This window comes from Helicoverpa armigera, chromosome 13 (assembly GCF_030705265.1).
Source record: "Helicoverpa armigera isolate CAAS_96S chromosome 13, ASM3070526v1, whole genome shotgun sequence".
NCBI lineage: Eukaryota > Metazoa > Arthropoda > Insecta > Lepidoptera > Noctuidae > Helicoverpa > Helicoverpa armigera.
In genome coordinates, this window is record NC_087132.1 from 8,281,357 (window position 1) to 8,300,625 (window position 19,269).

Genomic DNA, 19,269 nt, shown 5'->3' on the forward strand with positions numbered 1-19,269 from the left:
ATTCAGAATATAAAGAGCCAGATGCACAGTACTTATCCTTATTTACGTATTTATTTATGAATAAATAATATTGAATGGCTATTCAGAGGTCACACAGATGGCGGTCCTTACAGACAAAAGCTTCGTAATAATATTGCCGAAACTCGTTTGTTTGCGACGCAGTTCCTTTGCAAACATATTGATTCTTATAAGACAAATTATTGCGATGACCTCTGCTCCTTATTTTGGTGAGCATAAGGTTCAATTTCCCATTGCAACATGATATTTACACGTAATTTTACCTTTGTATGAGCATAATTCGGCTGGTGTTTCGATACACGTGTTCTTGCGAGTTCCCCTCCCGATAAAATGCACCTATCACCTGGCTTGAGGAACGTCAGTTGGAATAAAATTGGGTCACACGTTACGCCACTAGTTTCTTTATTCCCTCTGAGTGAAACACTCGAGCCCTCAGCCTTGGACCGGTTCAGAACAAGACGATTTTGTTCCTTTGCTCCTTTTATATGCGACCCTTTTTAAACACGTGCGCGCTTAGAATCGTCACACCGATTCACTTGAATGACGAATTCTAATTCAATAAGAGCTTAGTTTTTTTGAATATAATAACCTGTGAATTGGGGTGATAACAATGAGTTGTTCTGCTGATCACTTCTTCAGTTCAAGGTACATGTAAATTAAGTTTTCCGAAAGTAAGTAGGTATAAGTGACTATTTAAGTTTGTTATTTGTTAAAAAATGTAAACCTGAAAACTTTTAATAATCAATACAAAATCAATAAGTACCCAGTGATATTAATTAATCAAGAAATATTCCTAAAGAACGAAAAATCGTAAAACCGATAGTCTCCTATTACTATTCGTGTAAGATTATTTTCTGTTTTATTTCGAGCCCATTTTTAGACAAAACCAATTAATTTATTCTTCAGCTTAATATTTTTCACCTGGGTTTTTCCCTTACTCAGAAGGCGTCCAGCATTCTCTCTAATCCTTTTCGTGGAACGCCTTTCATTCAAACTAGGACAAATGGTGGGGATAACCAGCCAGATGCCGGGAGAGCCGGGAACATAGCATGTGTGTCTTGCACAAATTAAAATAGTTCCAGTAAATTAGTGATAATAGGAATTACATAGGTACGAATAAAATATTTATTTTATTGTAAGTAGGTATAGACGTCTGTACACATACGAAAAACTAGGTACTTACCTATGCGATTGTCATAACCACGAGCTTTGCCCTAAAGTACATTATTACTAAAAAAATTACTAAACTACCTACCTAGGTATTTACATTGCTGCATAAGTTTCTCTTACTGAAGCCTTCAATCAAGCAATGTTTATTATTCTGTCAAAATGTGTACATGCTATAATTGCCTACCTTAATTCTAACCTTATTAATTTATCTTTCTATTTTTCCATTTCATCATTTGTTTATCTCGAGTGTTTAATTTCTACCTACACAGAAGATAAGAGCTTACAATGTTGAATTTACTAATTAAGTACCTAGGTACCTATATCCATAAAATAAAATGCGAATACCTTTAGTTTGCAAAATCACTATGAATATTCTTTAAAATAATGAACAAGAATTAAAAACTGCTGCATTTGTGGGATACTTAGGTACATCAAAATCAACAAACGCAGGTGTTGGACGTGCACATAACATTGCAACGCTATTGGCTCCCCGACTCGCTATCCTGCTGGATGGAGAGGAAGACGCGGTACCCGCTCCCGCGCCCGCTTCCCGCTTCCGCGCGAAAGTGAAAATTCGCTCGGCACTTTCTCCCCACCGCCGGCGTGTCGGCCGCATCGGCCCGCCCCTCGCTGCACTGCCGCGCGCCCCTCCGCGCGCCGCAAGGTCAGCCCCGCGTGCAGGCGGGTGGCGCGGCGGCGCGGCGACGCGCTGCGCTCTTGAAATTTCGCTTTCGTTCACTCCGCAGTTATTAGTCGGCCGCGCGCGCTCCGACAAGCATGTGTTTCGCGTGACGCGCTCCACTACTTCCGCGCGGCACGTTCGTTTTCGTTGGCAAGTCGATCGTGGCATGGCTCCGCGACGGCAAGGCGCCACCGGCGAGCATGAGGCGGAGGAGGCTCGCGGGTGCTGCGTCCCCGGCGAGTGCCTTCGCCCCCGGGAACCGGTGCGTATCGAAGATGCCGTGCGCGTGCTATGCAACAACGACACGTGCGCCGCCGGCCGGTACATGCACCGCGAATGCTTCGAGCAATGGGAAGGTGGAGTTCTCGCTTATCTCAAATCCTGCGGCCGAGCGCGCTCGTGGTCTGAACGCCAGAGGCATCAGAATTTATGGACCAAGAAAGGGTACGATCTGGCTTTTAAGGCTTGCGGCTGCCGGTGCGGCAGAGGGCACTTGAAGAAAGATCTGGACTGGGCACCTCCGGGAGCTGCGATTCGCGCTGAGGAGGAGAAGAAGCGTCGCCGGCGCACGCGGTCGGGCCGCACACCGGCCGCGGCTGACGGCCGCTCGCGCACCTTCAGCCTGTCCAGCTCAGGCTCGTGCTCGCCGCCATCAGCGCTCTCCGAACCCTCGGCCAGCCCCACTCACGCCCCGACGCACGCCGTCACTCCGGCCAAGAAGATATCCAAACCAGAAATTGTTTCCGACCGGATCAGGTAAGAAACCTTCAAAACTTTTGTCTTATTATTTTCTTATTGGATTTGTAACTTCAAGCCAATTCGATTCAAAGACCGATTAAGTACCTAACAGTGTTTGTGTACAAACATTACCGGTATTCAAAGCCGGCAAAAACAATACCTACGTACGGTACCTAGGTACCTAATTTATCACAAAACATTTTTTGCTGCTTTATTAAAATGCCAAATGTATGTGTGTAGGTACATACTCATGTTATGCATTGAGTTTAATATTATTACAACACATTAAGCTGACAGATCGCCGAGTGCATTGAATTTTATTTGTGTAGGTTGGTACTCCTACAGCGTCGTATCTGAGTGTGTTGTGTGTGTATTGAATGCATTTCTTGTCGGTTGTTTATATCGTATCGAATAGCAGCCCCACATAATTGGCGTAGAACTGGTTGGAGCAGTGTTGGAGGCGGCTGAACGCGAGGAAACCGGCCGGCGCGGCCCTACACCCCGCTATAGAATTTAGATAACATGCAAGTTGCACCGCATACACCTACCTATGTTTGGTTAACCCTAAAGCGATAAAAACTGGCTTACAAGCTAAATTCTCTATGGCACTTTAGTGCAGCTTTATAAAAACATGGAGCTATAAATTGTTTCTGCATCAGAAAATAGGTTCGAATACCTACGGCTACATATCTTAAATTTAGCTATGTTCAAAATTAAATTGACAAACTGTCTTGTGTTTAATCAAAAAGTTTGAAGTGGGTGTGTTACGAAAAATATTTATGTAATAACCTAATAGGCACTATGAATCATTTATAAAAACTCTATTAGTAAACAAACCATTAGAGTATTTTGTTAGCTTAAAACGTATAAAACAACCATTCACTTCCTGAACCAAATGATTGATATTTGTGAGCTATTGTTACCGTAAAACCTTGCGCAGTTTTTTACGCGTAGGGTAATGTACAAAAAATCTGATACCTTGTAACATTACAATAGGTGTTTAACAGTTGAAAAAAACCTGTAACAGTTAATCCCATTTAAATTAAGGCCACATGTAAATAAAACGTGTTTGAAATTAGAATGTATCAAATAAAATCCTAATCACTTGTTTATGATGTTATCTGGTACAAGTTGCCAAATAATTGATTTGTTATTGTCAAATAAAAAGGAAACTATTAAAAAAAACATGCGAGGACATGTAAAACATTTGACAGCACGCAATGCAATTAGTAATTACTTGTCACAGAAGTTTTTATGAGTAATGTCGAGTTTAATTCGCGCCCAAATTGGTGGAGCCTTAAAAATGCAATTTCGTCGGCTTAATACATTAACAGCGGTTCGCTGCACAGCTGGTTTCCGTTTCCTGGCAAAAGTGCGTTTTTCCCGAAATTACGGCAGCTGTCCTTTAGCCAAATTGTTGTTGCCATGTTGTCTTTCACCAAAAAGACTGCACCTGACGTTATTCGCCATTAAACAGCTCACCGCAGCGCATTTGAAAACGAACACTAATTTGTTATTAAAATTCGTGAGTCACATGATTTGAAATTCTTAAACTTCGGTATTTTGTTGATAATTTATTCGTCAATAATTATGTAAGCGATTAACTGATTAAAATATTATTCTGTTTGTCAAATGTCAACGGAAGTCATCTAGCATATTTAAATATTGCATTTATGGATATCTATGTCTTGCACAAAGAATATTACGATATTCGATAAAAATAAGTACAGTCGATAACAAAATTATTCCTCGAGTATTTTATACTTACATTATACAAACAAACACGATATGGAACAGACTTTATTATCCTTATTCGTTGTAAACATTGTTCTATTAATAGAAAAACATATGAATGAATAAATTAACAACTTAGCACTGACTCCATATTTTATTGATGAATGTAATTTACCTCTATTAGAACATGAAGGTAAAAAAAAAAAATGTAAAACGCTTTGATAAATAATTATGAAATACCTAATAAAAAAATATACCCAAAATTGCTGTTTTCGACGTTGACAGATTATGCATTGATAATATTTTTATATCTTAGTGTCATGGTGGTAATCTTATCTTGTTCGTATAAGTTTTATATCACTGATATGCACTCAAAATATAACGTTTCATATCACAAGATTCTTTTCTGTTTGTTTTTTTTTTAGTGAAATTGGCGCGACATTTTTAAATAACTCTGGGTTTTGCAACTGTTCTTTATTGTAGAGGATGTAAACATTTATTTTTTTCATGAAATGTGAAATAATGAAGATCTAGAAGGACTGTTGCTAAGAATTGCAATTTTTGTCATGCAAAACACAAAGAAGATTATTTTTAAGGTTTTTTCATAATGTATGTAGGTTTCACAAAAGTGTAGCGTTTTAGTTTGATCAAAAATTTAGGTAGGGTAATACAAACAGGCAGTAATTATATTAATCCGTACATTTGACGAGTCACGTCCACAACTTCTGACATTTCCAGTAGGTGACCAGTGACCTAGGGCATTCGATTCATTTAATAGAATCGTGGGCGATCTCCGGTACATCAACTCTTTATTCTCTTTTTATTTGACGTGATAAAGAATTTACGTACGTGTACGTAGTACGTACTTACTTATACGATCAATTCTTAGACCATTTTATTTAGACCTTGTATAGTTTTTTTATTGCTAAACAAACAAAAAAATTTATCACTGTCTGAATTTTGATTAAATATAAAATTAAAAAAAATTAAGTCCAATTTTAAAAATCTGATCAAAAACAAGCAAACTACCTATTTACATAAAAATTCTATCAAACGCACAAATCCTTCGTAATAAATCTTACGTCATTAGGCGAGGCACCAACTACTAATAAGTTGTTTGAAATCGATTCCAAACAGAACAAATGAAGCGGTTAGTATGCGCGGGCGCATCGTTTTGTTTTCAATTATGTTACTAACGCATAAATACCGGCTATTATGTCTAGAGTCTTTATATCAGACGTAAATTTTATAATTTTATTGATACGTTTTTTGGAACTGCCATATAATTTTATCCTCCGAACTGCCATATAGTTTTGAAGATTTAATGAGTTTTTGTAAAGAATTGAATGCTAGATCTTCGAACTTTAAAACTATTAATTCCCAAAAATAATCCTTGCAATTTTCTTTCTCAGTCTGTTTGTGACGATAAAGAAAATATGACGACTTATGACTAATTCCTGTTGCAATATACATAAAAGTAGAGGAAATTACCTGTTTACAATAAAGCCATTTGCATTCCTTGTCCGTCTGAGGTGCGTCGCATATTGTGTTATGTACACATACTTAGGACATCTTGTGTGAACTTATTGAGTAACAGCGACGACTGTTAGGGCTGATTTACATTGAGTCAGTAACTGACGTCAGTCCACTGACAAGTCAGTGCTGACCCGGCACTGCCTTCGTGTAAATTGATTTGAAGTCAGTACAGTACTACTGACGAGACACTGACACTACACTGACTTCGTGTAAATAGCACGCGTCAGTTTTCGGCGTCTACACTGACGTCAGTTACTGACTCAATGTAAATCAGCCTTTAGGCTCCATTCAAACTGACTAGCAGAAAGCGAAGTGAATACACACCTATTATTTACACTCATAAAATAACAGACTAAGGAATTGTAAGCTTTATCTCGATTATTTGTTAGCAAAAAGACGCAATTGAAGCCGTTCAATACCAGTTAGCAGTCGTGTGTCTAGTCAATACAATATGCACCGTATCAAATCGAGAACTTTAATACATGTCGAAACTTCTAAATAGAGAACTTATTGAAAGCTTTTTACTTACATAAAAGTCCAGTAGATTTATTTGAATGAACTAATCTGCACATTTTTTTTGTTTCGTTCATTTTAAGGCTGTATAACTAACTTCCTTTACGTTGCCCTTTCCTTACCCAGGTCAATGACCAGCTGGTTATGCATAATGCAACTATGATTCAATATTTTGCATTCACCGTTTGAGCCTACCTTCGTGCAATCGGCTTACGCAAGATTTATAACCAAAAAATCTGAACAAATTACTTCCTGAGCAAAAAAAGATTCTTAGGCAATAGTAATCATTTCAGAACTATTATTATAGACAGATTTTTTTTCTATCATTCAGGTGGATAAGGCTTATTAACTTAAAGGCCGTCTATATACTTAGCAAATGAGAACACATTAAAATGAGTCATAACATAAGAAATAGTGCAAAAAATTATGAAGGATAATCTTTTACAGTATTTATTCATACACTACTATTAGTGCGTTTAGCAGACACTATAATTTTAATATTAATTACCTACCACGTTAAAAAGTTTAATTAATACCTGGTAGCATTGACGGCTTGACATGTAGACAAAAAATACGCATATGTATTAAAACACCGCATTTTCAAAATAATATTATTTATGGTAATGTTTTTTTGAAAGGACAAATTGCCTATCTTTTAATGTTACAAACAAACCAACCAACCATCTTCTAGTATATCTTCTAAAATGCAATCAAAATTAATCAAGATTATTTTTATAACAAAACAGATCATAATAAACTGGTTTCTATAAATTTTAATGAGTGGGCGTGTGATGTGGTATAAAAACGGTCGCTTGTTTAGATTTTTGGCAGCGTAGCATTAAATTTTTAAATTATAATGTAGTTATTATCTCAGGATCACGTGTCACGTTATATTAAGCGTGAAATAACATTTAATAAATGTATAATTATGGAGTTATGAATGAAGGTGTAGTATTTTTTATGCTGTCAGAATATTTTTTGCGTTAACATTATACGTACTTAGCTCGCACAAACAGTTTCACAAATCATTCTGTTTTACCAAAAAAAAAACAATAAACTAAAAATAAAGTAAAGTAAAATTATATAAAAAAATATTTGGAGTAAAAAATTAGAAATAAAGTTATCAATAATATCTTAGATAGACATTAATTTTGAAAAACATCAGGATACAAATATATTACGTTTTTACGTCGGTACATAAAGGCATTAAATAGTATCACGTCGTGGCCTTGAGCCAAGCTCGACGTAAACACGACTTTAGGACCTTGTTAGTATTGCGAATCGTAAATTTTCATTCATATTTATAAATATTATTGGTATTTTACATTTCCTGACTGACAAAATAACAAAGTTAAATATTGGTTTTATGGTAGAGACTTTGGCTTAGAATTTCATTATTTTATTGATCAACAAAAAATAATAAAATAATTTTGTACATGACTGTACTTACGAAGTATTTATTCTGAAACAATTATAAAAATTAATGCTCGCGCAATGGATTTATTTATTTATTTATTACCTTTATAATTCATTGGTTAATTTAGAAGGCTGTATCGTTAATATTGCCAAAGCCGTTATTTTTTTCCTTATTTGAAATTTAAAAAATCCAGTTGCGATAACATTCCTTTTTCGGCCACTTGATTAAATTAAGCATGTATATTTAAGTAGCTGGTTAATGTTTGTCAAACTGCTTCGAAAGACTTCGTGTACGTTTTAAATAACATTTAAGTGCAATCCTTAGTAAGTCGGAGGCGCGACCAGTGACTCAGTCGTCAGTCGGGCGTGAAGCAGACTTGAGGGGGAGGCCTGCTAAGGATATCACTGCACCATATTCAATACATGCTTCTTAGTGTGCCAGCTTTTTTTTGTTTTCGGTCAAATATTTTGAATGATTTTGTCAGGGATACTGTTAGAAATGGCTATGGTATCCATTGTCTGATTTGTGCAAAATCTGAGTACCTACCTATATGTTTATTGGTAAATTAAACGGTGTCCTATTTAAGAGTTTAAATTCAACTGAAATCAAGTCAGCTTGTAGTGACTTATTTAGGTACCTACTGGAGTCTAGTATCTGGACGGTCGGCTCATTACGTTTTCATTACTTACACACACTAACCTTACTTTACATTTTATGATTTGCAGTTTTAAAATGCATTTATCTAATGAGTCAATACATTCTTAACACTTGCGGTAATTTCAATCAGTGTTCTTACATAAACGCGCATGATTACCTACGCCGACATGAATAATTAATAACTTTATTTTTATGAATTGTGAAAGCCGTTATTGTTTTATAGAGGCGACAAGAACATTATTTTCTAATGCATTACTATTCGTTAGTCACGATATGTCCATTGTGAATCTCCGCGATGTGCGAAAATATAAACACCCAAACACCACTGGACTTTCTGCGCTCCATTTTCATTTGCAATATTGTTCATTGTTCATTCCCTTTGTACGTGGTCCAATTTGTTGCCATGACAACGGTAGGTAACAACCGCGCGTTTGCCGTAATTTCCCCAGATCAAACAATGTTTTTCTGTTGGTCGTCGTCGTGGTCAATTGTCTGAAGTGTGTCTGGATTTCCCGCCAGTAAGAGGCGGCGATTTCCGTTCCCATGCCGGCGGCGCGGTGCGCCGGTAGCCGGCACGGCTCGTTAGCGCCGTTTTTAGGGCGTGATCGACGCAACGGCGCATGCCTGCATAAATTGCATCTTGCACCCAGCCAAATACACAACCCGCCCGAACCCCTTTCCCTGCATCTCTAATACTCAACTCTGTCACGCATTCATTGCGGTCGACCTTGTACCAAGTTTTTGGAACACGATACTCACCTTTGTCGACCGAAACTCGGTTTAGCCGAGACAATGCTGTGTTCTTACATTTGCAAAGCTTAAAAAGTGCCGTGTCTCGTCATTTTACTTGCAAATTTACGTGATTATGCATAGTAGAGTCGGGCGAAGATGTATTTACGTGTGCATTGTATGCATTGTGTGGTGTACGCGTGTGGGCACGCACCAACATGCCCCACTCGCTACAAGGCATTTAGTACCGCACGCCAGCAAGTTCCCCCTAGCATTCTGTTTCATGCGACTACGTCTGTCTGAGCAAATGATCGATGCAACCCTAGGATGCACTTTACCGCTCGAAAATTATTAATGGCTAAGAGTGGCGTGTTCGCCGTTTATTCCCATCCTGTTTTCTATTTCATCCCATTTAACTATGTATTTATATTGAACCGAGGCGCGACGCTTTCGTCTCCGCGTTCATTATCAATTTGTACTCTACGACTGGTTTCTGCTTCGATTTCATTGGAAAATGTTTATGAAATGTGGTATTTTATCGTCGCCCCACGTACATGGTCAGCACTGCAGTTAAGTTCATTACGCAGTCGAGCGTCGCACTCGCGACAATTCAGAGCGAACTATGCATAATTTTGCCATTAATTCTCAAAATGACTCTTGGAAGTTCTGCTCTCGCCAGACCACGATGACCATCCTCGACATAATGTAAGCGACAGTTTTGCATGAAACTTTGAAAGTTTCTTGTACCGATTCGGATTGTGACTGCAATAAAAATAATTCAAGAACAAAATGTAGCTTGGCGAAGGAAGAAGACGAGAGTAAGCTTGTCCCTTTCTCGTATTGCATCGGTGCACTTAGTGGGATAGTTGCAGGCAGTCTGAGCGTTCAAAAACAAACTAGCAAATATATTTTCACAGCGTTCGCTGTGCAGCGAGCTGGAGAAAGTTCGGGTAGGTTCAGGGACGAGTTGTAGCTATTTGCGTCTCGTGGCGGGCGATCGTCGATGCAATTAAATTTGTAAACGAAGCTTTATGTTCCCCACGCTAAATATAAGACGATCGCGCGACGTTGCCGTGCCGACCGACTGCGCAGGCGACCACTTTCGATGCATTCCCACTTCTCAGACCCTGCATCCAATTGTTCCTCCGCTTCGCAACAAGCTTTGTAAGCAGTTTCCGGCTGCAGTTTGGCTGAACACACAAAACTGCATAAATACATTTAAACGTGTATTGTTTTCTACATTTTCATTCAAATTAACGTAAAATTGTATTGAAAACCGAATGTCACAGTTTCCAATGAATTGCTGTTTTGGGAAGTCAATTTATATTTCGATGATGAATGTAAGTTGATTATGTATTATTTTGGTTAAAATTAAATGTTTTTGTTCCAATACTGCAGTACCTACATTGTAGCTACTGTTATTATACTTAGGTACTGTACCCAGATTATGAGAATGTCATTAAAGAAGGGAGCGTGAGTTGGATGGAGCAATCGGCTGTAGTAAGCAAAGTTCAGTAGTTCAATGCGCTCGAACACCTATCGCGTTCATTGTCCCTTCGCAAAGGTCAAATCTACTGTTGCAGTCGCCGCGCTTTACAAATATAACAATACGCGAGCTAGGCTTCAAACCTTTTTACAAATAAAAACAAAAGAACGAACAATCGGTCCTAGGTTTGAAGCACTGCTGAAAAGGCCATAAAAATACTGGCCGTAATGCCAATTTAGTATTGCTAAAAAAAAACTGAATAAAAAATACTAAGTTTTTAGGCCCAGAGAAGCATAAATATTTAAATGTGTAATAAGTTATTATACCTACCTAATTAATTCATAAAACCGGCATCACTTTCCTTAACACAATTATTTTCTTTATTTAATTACCAAGACCCATACTTACTGGCTACTTGGCAAATAAATACATAACATAGTTAATAAAACGCTGCCTCATTAAAATGCTAATTTTATTATTTATGATTTTCACATGTAAATCATTTAAAAATAGAATACAATTTTCTTTTTAATTTATGGAAATTAACGCTTTAATTTGAAACTCGAATTTGGAACACAAATCAGTTCCATTCTATTTGTTTTCAAACTTGTTTTGCTTTAGTACCTAGTACAGGTATTTAAATATTGTAATTAAAATGCATGAAACTGCAAAAAATAAGGTAATGTTAATACGAAATTACGGATGTTTTGTTTAATTAACATAATTTAATTGTTTTTCTTAATTACTTCCCATGTTAACTAAATAAAGTTGTGTTTTGTTCCCCTCAGACGTGATTGTAGTAATATTTTAAACTTTTGACTTTGAAACTAGCTTTGTTATACGTAATTATGATCATAGTAGATAAAATTAATTTACAATGTCTAGTTAAATTTCCCCTTGTACCTAATTGGGATATTTTTTTATTATTTTTTCTTATAACACGCTATCACTTACAATATCATAACTTATACCTTTAGTACAAAAGAAAACTGATGCTAAACATATCAGTATCGTGTAATTGCAGCAGCGTCCATTACCACAGTGCACAGAACTTTCAGTAAGCCAATGGGCGTGACAACATACATGTAATACTGAATGACAAACGCAACGTGCAATAAATTCTAAGTTTGTCCCCTGTCTCATTGCCTAGTCAGTTGGTCGTGCCATGATTGTTTGCAATATATTCGCTGCAAATTGCTCACTGCACTACGAGAATGACGTCCGCAGCAGATTTATAGTCGCGTCGACTCGTTAACTTGATATCGTATCAAAGTATTACACAGCTATTATTAACAGCCATGTCCACTGTTTGTATTAAGTGCAATCGAATAGTCTGGGTATTTGTTTCACCAGACATTTTAATATTATTATCATTGTATTCAATTCATTTGATATCAGACGAAAAATGCGCTGTGTGTTGCCAAGTCTGTGTGCATAAATTTTTGTTAGAGTATCGTGTTGAGCGAAAATCATGAAATTATTCTAGAATGAAGTCCAGACGATATACTGCAACATAAATGCATTTTAATTTTCATAAGGGGTCTGGTCAGTTTATAATTATTGCGATGTTATGTGGCACTAAGTATTAACGTGTAGCGTTTTCAAGAATATTTTTGAATACATTTCCACGCGAACCGCTAGTTGCAGTATGCAGTGCCAAGGGTACTAATTATCATAAAATATATAAAATTCCTTCAGACATCACGGACGTAAATATGCCAATAGTTGGAATAAACCACAGAGTTGTTTACAGCATGCCTGAAGTGCAATAAAATGGTATTTTATGTGTGTCAACACTAACCATACTCAACAAATACATAGTAGCGAAGGTCAATGTGTTACACATAAAAGCATTTGTTCATGCAATTGTCGCTACATTGAAGTAACAGTACACTTTTATTTCCTGCCGTAAACATGATTGTGTAGGACAGAAACATAATATGTAGTTACCGCTGACTATGAGTAATGTGAACTGAAGTATTTTTCTAGTTATTTAATACAAACATAATAAACCAGCCGTGAGTTATAAGCCGCCGATTGCTTCTAATTGTATTTTGACACCTATCACCAATACTCGACCAGTTTACATAATATACTTCATATAATTAGTTTTGACTTATAGTTATGTAATGTATATGTAAACAAAGATCGTTCGATCTTCTATAATTGTATGGATCCACGGTCAGACTTTATCTAGATTTAAATCTGCACTATCTTGATCTGGACATCTTTAAATGGCTCGTGACCATAACATTTACATATTATTTGCTCCATTTTCCGTCCCTCGTTCACTAACTGATATTCGTAAGACATTCACTAAAGTTCATCTAGATAACAAAATAAATAAAAAACATTGTAAGTAATAAAGATACGAACTTTATCATCTTGCCCAGTTATTAAATTATACCTGGGCAAATTAGTTAAGACAAAAAAGTTAATGTTCCTACCAAGACCGTGGCGCAAAAAGGACCATTTTTTGTTTGTCACAAAATTAAGTCATTTAAACCCTCTTTGCACACCCTCGTTAAACTTATCATACTTGACACATCCATATTTCAGGCGGTCTTATTTTTGTTCATATACATTCATGATTAAATTAAAACTGACAAAGTTATGTAATTCTTTACGTAGGTATACACGGACCGGTTAACTCGAAAACTAGTTAGTTCTTTTATACAATACTATTAAAGTTAACGCCGATTGCCGTTGCATGTAATCAACTGTAATTACCCGCTAATCATTTACAATTGCTAGTAAACTTAATAATATGACCATCTTTAACGACTAGCTGGGGCTACAAAGTATACAGTAAAATATTTTTGCATGAGACCTAATATACACTGATTTTAATTTGTTTTGAACGGTTAAATGTCAAATAGAAAATACTTTAACCAATTTATAGTTCCCTGCAGTTACATGAGACGTAAGATTCACATTGACGACTAACAATTGCTTCCAATTTATCATTTTCACATTCGACTGAACATTCTGAATATGGCTAATCGGACTTGATGGATACAACTTTGTAGATTCCTTCCAAGTTTCGCTACGTTGCTTCGAAATCTATTGATGTTTAGTCGAACTTCGAATACCTGAATCCGTGGAAGCATCATTGCACACCACTGACTATCAAACGCTCTATTTTTAGTGACAGAAACTCTTATAAAGCAGACACAAAATGAAGACTAAAATCCTGCATCGAAAAAGGAAAAAGTACACTGTGCAGTAAAAGGACATTTTCATCTAAAAATAACTTTTTTTACGGGTTTTACTCGCAACGAAGGGTGAAAAGTATCTTCCTGATCGTGATTAATCTCTGTGACAAATTTTACAATCATCGGACCCTTTATTAATTCTATAAATATCAAAAACGTTCACATACTGCTACCTTTTTTGTTTCTTATACTATAGTATTTTTGATACTACCAAACAATAATAGGTATCCGATGTCCAAGTCTGTGAGAAAAAGAAATGCAATGAACCTACTGCAACATTTGTGCTGTGTCGTGATAATTACGTAATGTTTCCCACAGTGCAACAGGTTTTGTGATTTAAGCGTTTACGTTCGCGCAGTCGTAATATGAAAATTATTGTTGTTGATTTGTGTTTTGCTCGCTAATAGAATAACTTAAGTGATTATTTATTTATATTATCATACCTAATAGAAATAGTTTTGAATTTCGATATATTTGAATAATCCATGTTCATTGTGAAATAAATGTTTGCTCGCAACTTTAAGGCACGGTTTCACTGGCTACCGATTAAGTGTCGGTTAGCTATGCTACAGGTAATGCTATCTTCCAGATAAAGATTTTTTCCAGATATTGCTATTCGAAACCTGCGAAACCAAAAGTTATACCTAGTTCATCTGTCAGAAACCTAAGTGCCCGAAATCAGAGAGTTTACCTATAACGTGTGAAACTGGCCATAAATAGATATGTATTCCAAACTGTCGAAGCCGAAAATCGATCTCAGTGGCGTGCACTTGGAGAGGCCTATGTTCAGCAATGGACTGCGATAGGCTGATGATGATGATGATTCCAAACTGTCACATGAATTTGACAGATACACTTCAAGAATATGGCGACCTGTCATCGTGGAATTTAAAAAAAGAAGGATAGTTCGCAACTTTTTGGTACAATCTCCAACCTTGCACGGTTTTCTTACACGAATAACTTTTATCGGATAGTGTCGGCACTGAACCTTTGGCATTTTAGGATCTACTCCGCTAACGAGCTACCCAATACCCATTTAGCGTAGGTACCTATAAACCGTTGTTGTCATGAACATTCCACATCCTTATTAATATGACATTTAAGTCGCAAACAATTATTATTTAAATAAAATAAAAGACAAAGACACCTGTATCAAATCTATATATCGAATATATAGGAGTTTATCAAAGATTTGCAATAAATATTAATATTGTTGCTTGTAATACTTACTTTTTAATAACAAAACAGTTGTTAACACAATTGTTGAATATAAATAACTTCATTTTTGTGCAAAAAGTTAATTGTATTCCTTTGTTAGCTGAGAATCGCTGTGATAAAAATGGCAATGTTTCTGGCGATTAAAATAGTAGTACTAAAAACTGTAGGATTCAAATTTTACTATCAATGTAAATAAAACATATTATTGTGTGCTTTTCTTTATCGGATGTAATGACATTTAGTATTTTTATTTAAGTACTATAGGAAATTAATTATCGAATATCAGTCCATGGCACTTAATTCTAATACATAATAAAATCACTATGAGATAATACAAAACAAATTGATACTTGTCAAAATTATTCTCTTAAATAAAATATAGTCATCCATTCATGAAGATACGACAGTTCTTAAAAGCATAACGACACTGACTAATGTACCGAGCATAATCTCCAAGTGGATATAAATAATATAATTTTGTACAGAGCAACAATAACAAAATTGATCTAAAATAATATCTTTATAAATTCGTTGCTAAATATAAAACGCGTTTGAGGCCCGAGCGGGTTAAAATTAGGAGTTGTAATGATAACTATACTACCTATAAGTTTAAAAGTTTTATATCTGTGTTATAAATTCACTAAACTACTATACATTTCTGTGTAATCGTTTGATCGTTTTGAAATAACAATATAACGATTAATCACGAGTAACCGGTTTGGCAGTATAAAACTAAATAGCAAGCGCTGTGAATAAAAAAAAAAACTAGTTCGATAAGAAAACGGGAATTCTGTAATCTGTCTTCCCGCCAAAATTTGCATTAAAATGGAAGAATTATGATTTCAAAGGAGATTGCCCGTTTTGTAAGGGAAGTTGGGTCCCAGTGAAAAATGTTTGTGCCCTGAAGATTTTTATTTTAACTAATAGGAAAAACATTGCATTTTCATAATCAGAAACCTTTTTTCATTTATTCACCCTGGTTCAAGAGATATCATTATTTTTCTGTTTTAAGAATATAGGTTATAATTAGAAATTGACATGGACTATAGATCACTATGAGCATAGAAATATGTACTGTAAATAGCAGTACCATGGAATTATGTCTCTATTTATGCATAAAGTAATGGAATTGTTATTATGTGTTTCCCGCGGTTACACCCGCGTCCCCGGGAACACCTTTCCATACCCGGATAAATTATAGCCTACCTAATCAAATCTTTCCTCTTTATAATATTAGTATAGACTCATAATTACCGTTATTGATAGTTATTATTATTTTAGTAATAGCAAGGGAAATAAAAAAAAAACAAAACATGAATAAACTATTTATTCTTCATAAAATATTTCGTCCAAAGATTGAGCTGGAGCACTCACATTGTTGAAGCGGCCCCAGCTTAAATACCACAATACTGTCATAGTATGAGCACAACACCCTACCGTACGGTTACCCACTAGATAGTTACGAATTGTGATCCACATGCAACTATCATCAGTGGAATGAAGGCAAAAATAACATTATTTATGTTCTTAATTTAACCCCTCTGCTCGACAAGATTTTGACATATGACTATACCGTTGATTCGGCGGGATATTTTGAATCGCGACATGGAAGTCAAAAATTTGTACTAACTTTCAACACATGAATTCTAAGTCCGTAATGCCTGATTAGAAGTATTTTACCTATAACTTTAGAGCTCACTTATTTGACAACAACGTGCAAAGGTCAAATGGGGTCAGTTAATTCAGAAAAATATAATAATTACGGTGTTTTTAAGTCTATCGAAAAGTTAGGCATTTCAAATTTGGTGAAAACTTACCAATAAATAATCGCATCACTTTCTCAAACACAACACAAACGTCATATTTATAACATTTTCAATCCATTGCAATACATTTCGTGCACTTATTTATGTTCAATAACTAAAAAATCAGCACATAAAATACACAATAAAAATGAACAATATTTACAAGATCAAAGTCACAGACAAGTAGAGTTTGGAATAGAGTTTTATTTTTTTTTTCAATCATCGGTGTGCATTCGATACCTAAATCGGATATTTATTATAAATAATCGAATACCAATTTTATATATATTTTTTTAATAGCAACTTATTTCAATTTTATTTATTAATTTTAAATTATAGGTTCAATTTGTTTTTGTTGTTAAGAAAAAAGATATTTAAGTTTTATGAAAGTTTTTAGCATTAAATTTTTATATGTATTATTTATTTTGGTGTTGCGTCATTCCTAATAATTTTTAACTTTAATTGAATTTTTATTACCTATTACGGAATTTTAATTTATTCTTATATTATTTCTGAACAATTCTAAGATTTTTGTTTCGGCGGAGGGTAAGCCTGCTCATAGAGGTATTTAGCCTACTTCAATCGATCTCAGTGGCATGCACTTGGAGAGGCCTATGTCCAGCAGTGGACTGCGATAGGCTGATGATGATGATGATGATGAGGGTAAGCCTGGTGTTCTGAAATATAATGCAATTTGTAACTACCAAAGTAATGTACTTATTTGATGATGATAAACAATAATAATAATTGATTGATTTGTGAAAGCTGAGAAAGAGAAACAAATAAAGTATCTCGACTTAGCGCACGAGGTTGTCGCCATGTGGAGTGTCGACACGGCTGTTGTTGTGCCGATCGTCGTTACGGCCAATGGTTTAATAGCCAAGAGCCTCGACGAACACCTCAGGAGGCTCTCGTTGGGCGGCTGGATCAAGGGACTGATTCAGAAGGCAGTACTCCTTGATACGGCACGTATTGTGAGGAGGTTTCTGTCTCTGGGACCCTAACCACCGATACCTTGGACCCTGTGCCCGATATCGGTGGCAACCTATTTTTTATATTTTTAAATGTTTTTTATTTTTATATTTAATATTTAAAAATGTAAATTGTATGTTCTAAATAAATAATTGATTGATTTGAAGACGCTCCACAACCGTGAGGTGTGCAGTCTCAGAGAATATCTTCTCAAAAGCGACGTGGGTATGCATGGTGACATGGAAGCAGTGGACAGAGGACTCACCCTGCTGTCGTTGGCAAATGAGAACTGGCGCAAACCTGTGGTACTAACTACCCATGATCGCAAGGAAGTATGGCAGAGCAAACAGCTACACGGACGCTTCTTCGGGGCTCTTCATGGCCCCGATGTAGACTTCAATGCGTCCGTATCTTGGCTACGCTTCGGTGACTTGTTTGGAGAAACCGAAGGGTTTGTATGTGCAATTATGGACGAAGTTATCCTTACGAATAACTACCGGAGATATATCGTGAAAGACGGGACGGTTGACATATGTCGGGCATGTCACCATCCGGGTGAGTCTATCAGACATATTATATCTGGTTGTTCTCGTTTGGCTAATGGTGAATATTTGCACAGACATAACCAAGTGGCCAAGATTATCCACCAGCAGCTTGCTCTGCAATACAACCTTGTAGACCTTGAGGTAACGTACTACAGGTATGCGCCCGACCCAGTTCTCGAAAAGGACCATATCACGTTGTACTGGGATCGATCTATCATCACTGACAGGACTATTGTAGCCAATAAGCCTGATATTGTGGTGATAGATCGATTAGCGCGCCGCGCGATGATAGTCGATGTCGCCGTTCCGCATGACGAGAACCTTGTGAAAGCTGAGAAAGAGAAACAAATAAAGTATCTCGACTTAGCGCACGAGGTTGTCGCCATGTGGAGTGTCGACACGGCTGTTGTTGTGCCGATCGTCGTTACGGCCAATGGTTTAATAGCCAAGAGCCTCGACGAACACCTCAGGAGGCTCTCGTTGGGCGGCTGGATCAAGGGACTGATTCAGAAGGCAGTACTCCTTGATACGGCACGTATTGTGAGGAGGTTTCTGTCTCTGGGACCCTAACCACCGGTACCTTGGACCCTGTGCCCGATATCGGTGGCAACCTATTTTTTATATTTTTAAATGTTTTTTATTTTTATATTTAATATTTAAAAATGTAAATTATATGTTAGAAAATAAATAAATGATGAAAAAAAAATTGATTGATTTTAAAGTCACCAAATATTTTTAACCGAATCCCAAAAAGGAGGTGGTTCTCAATTTGGATGTTTGTTTTTGGTCGAAAGGGTATATTCCCCATATTTGTTATTAGGTCCAGGATCTGAT

At 36.3% G+C, this 19,269-nt stretch overlaps 1 protein-coding gene across 1 annotated transcript in view; it reads left to right on the top strand.

Moving 5' to 3' along the window:
* Positions 1-1,870: 1,870 nt before the first annotated feature.
* Positions 1,871-19,269, top strand: part of LOC110370703 (headcase protein) — a 57,294-nt gene continuing 39,895 nt past the window's right edge. The window contains exon 1 of the mRNA XM_021326612.3: positions 1,871-2,626. Coding sequence (XP_021182287.1) covers positions 2,037-2,626 — 590 coding nt within the window. The 5' untranslated portion in view covers positions 1,871-2,036. The remainder of the gene's footprint in view (positions 2,627-19,269) is intronic.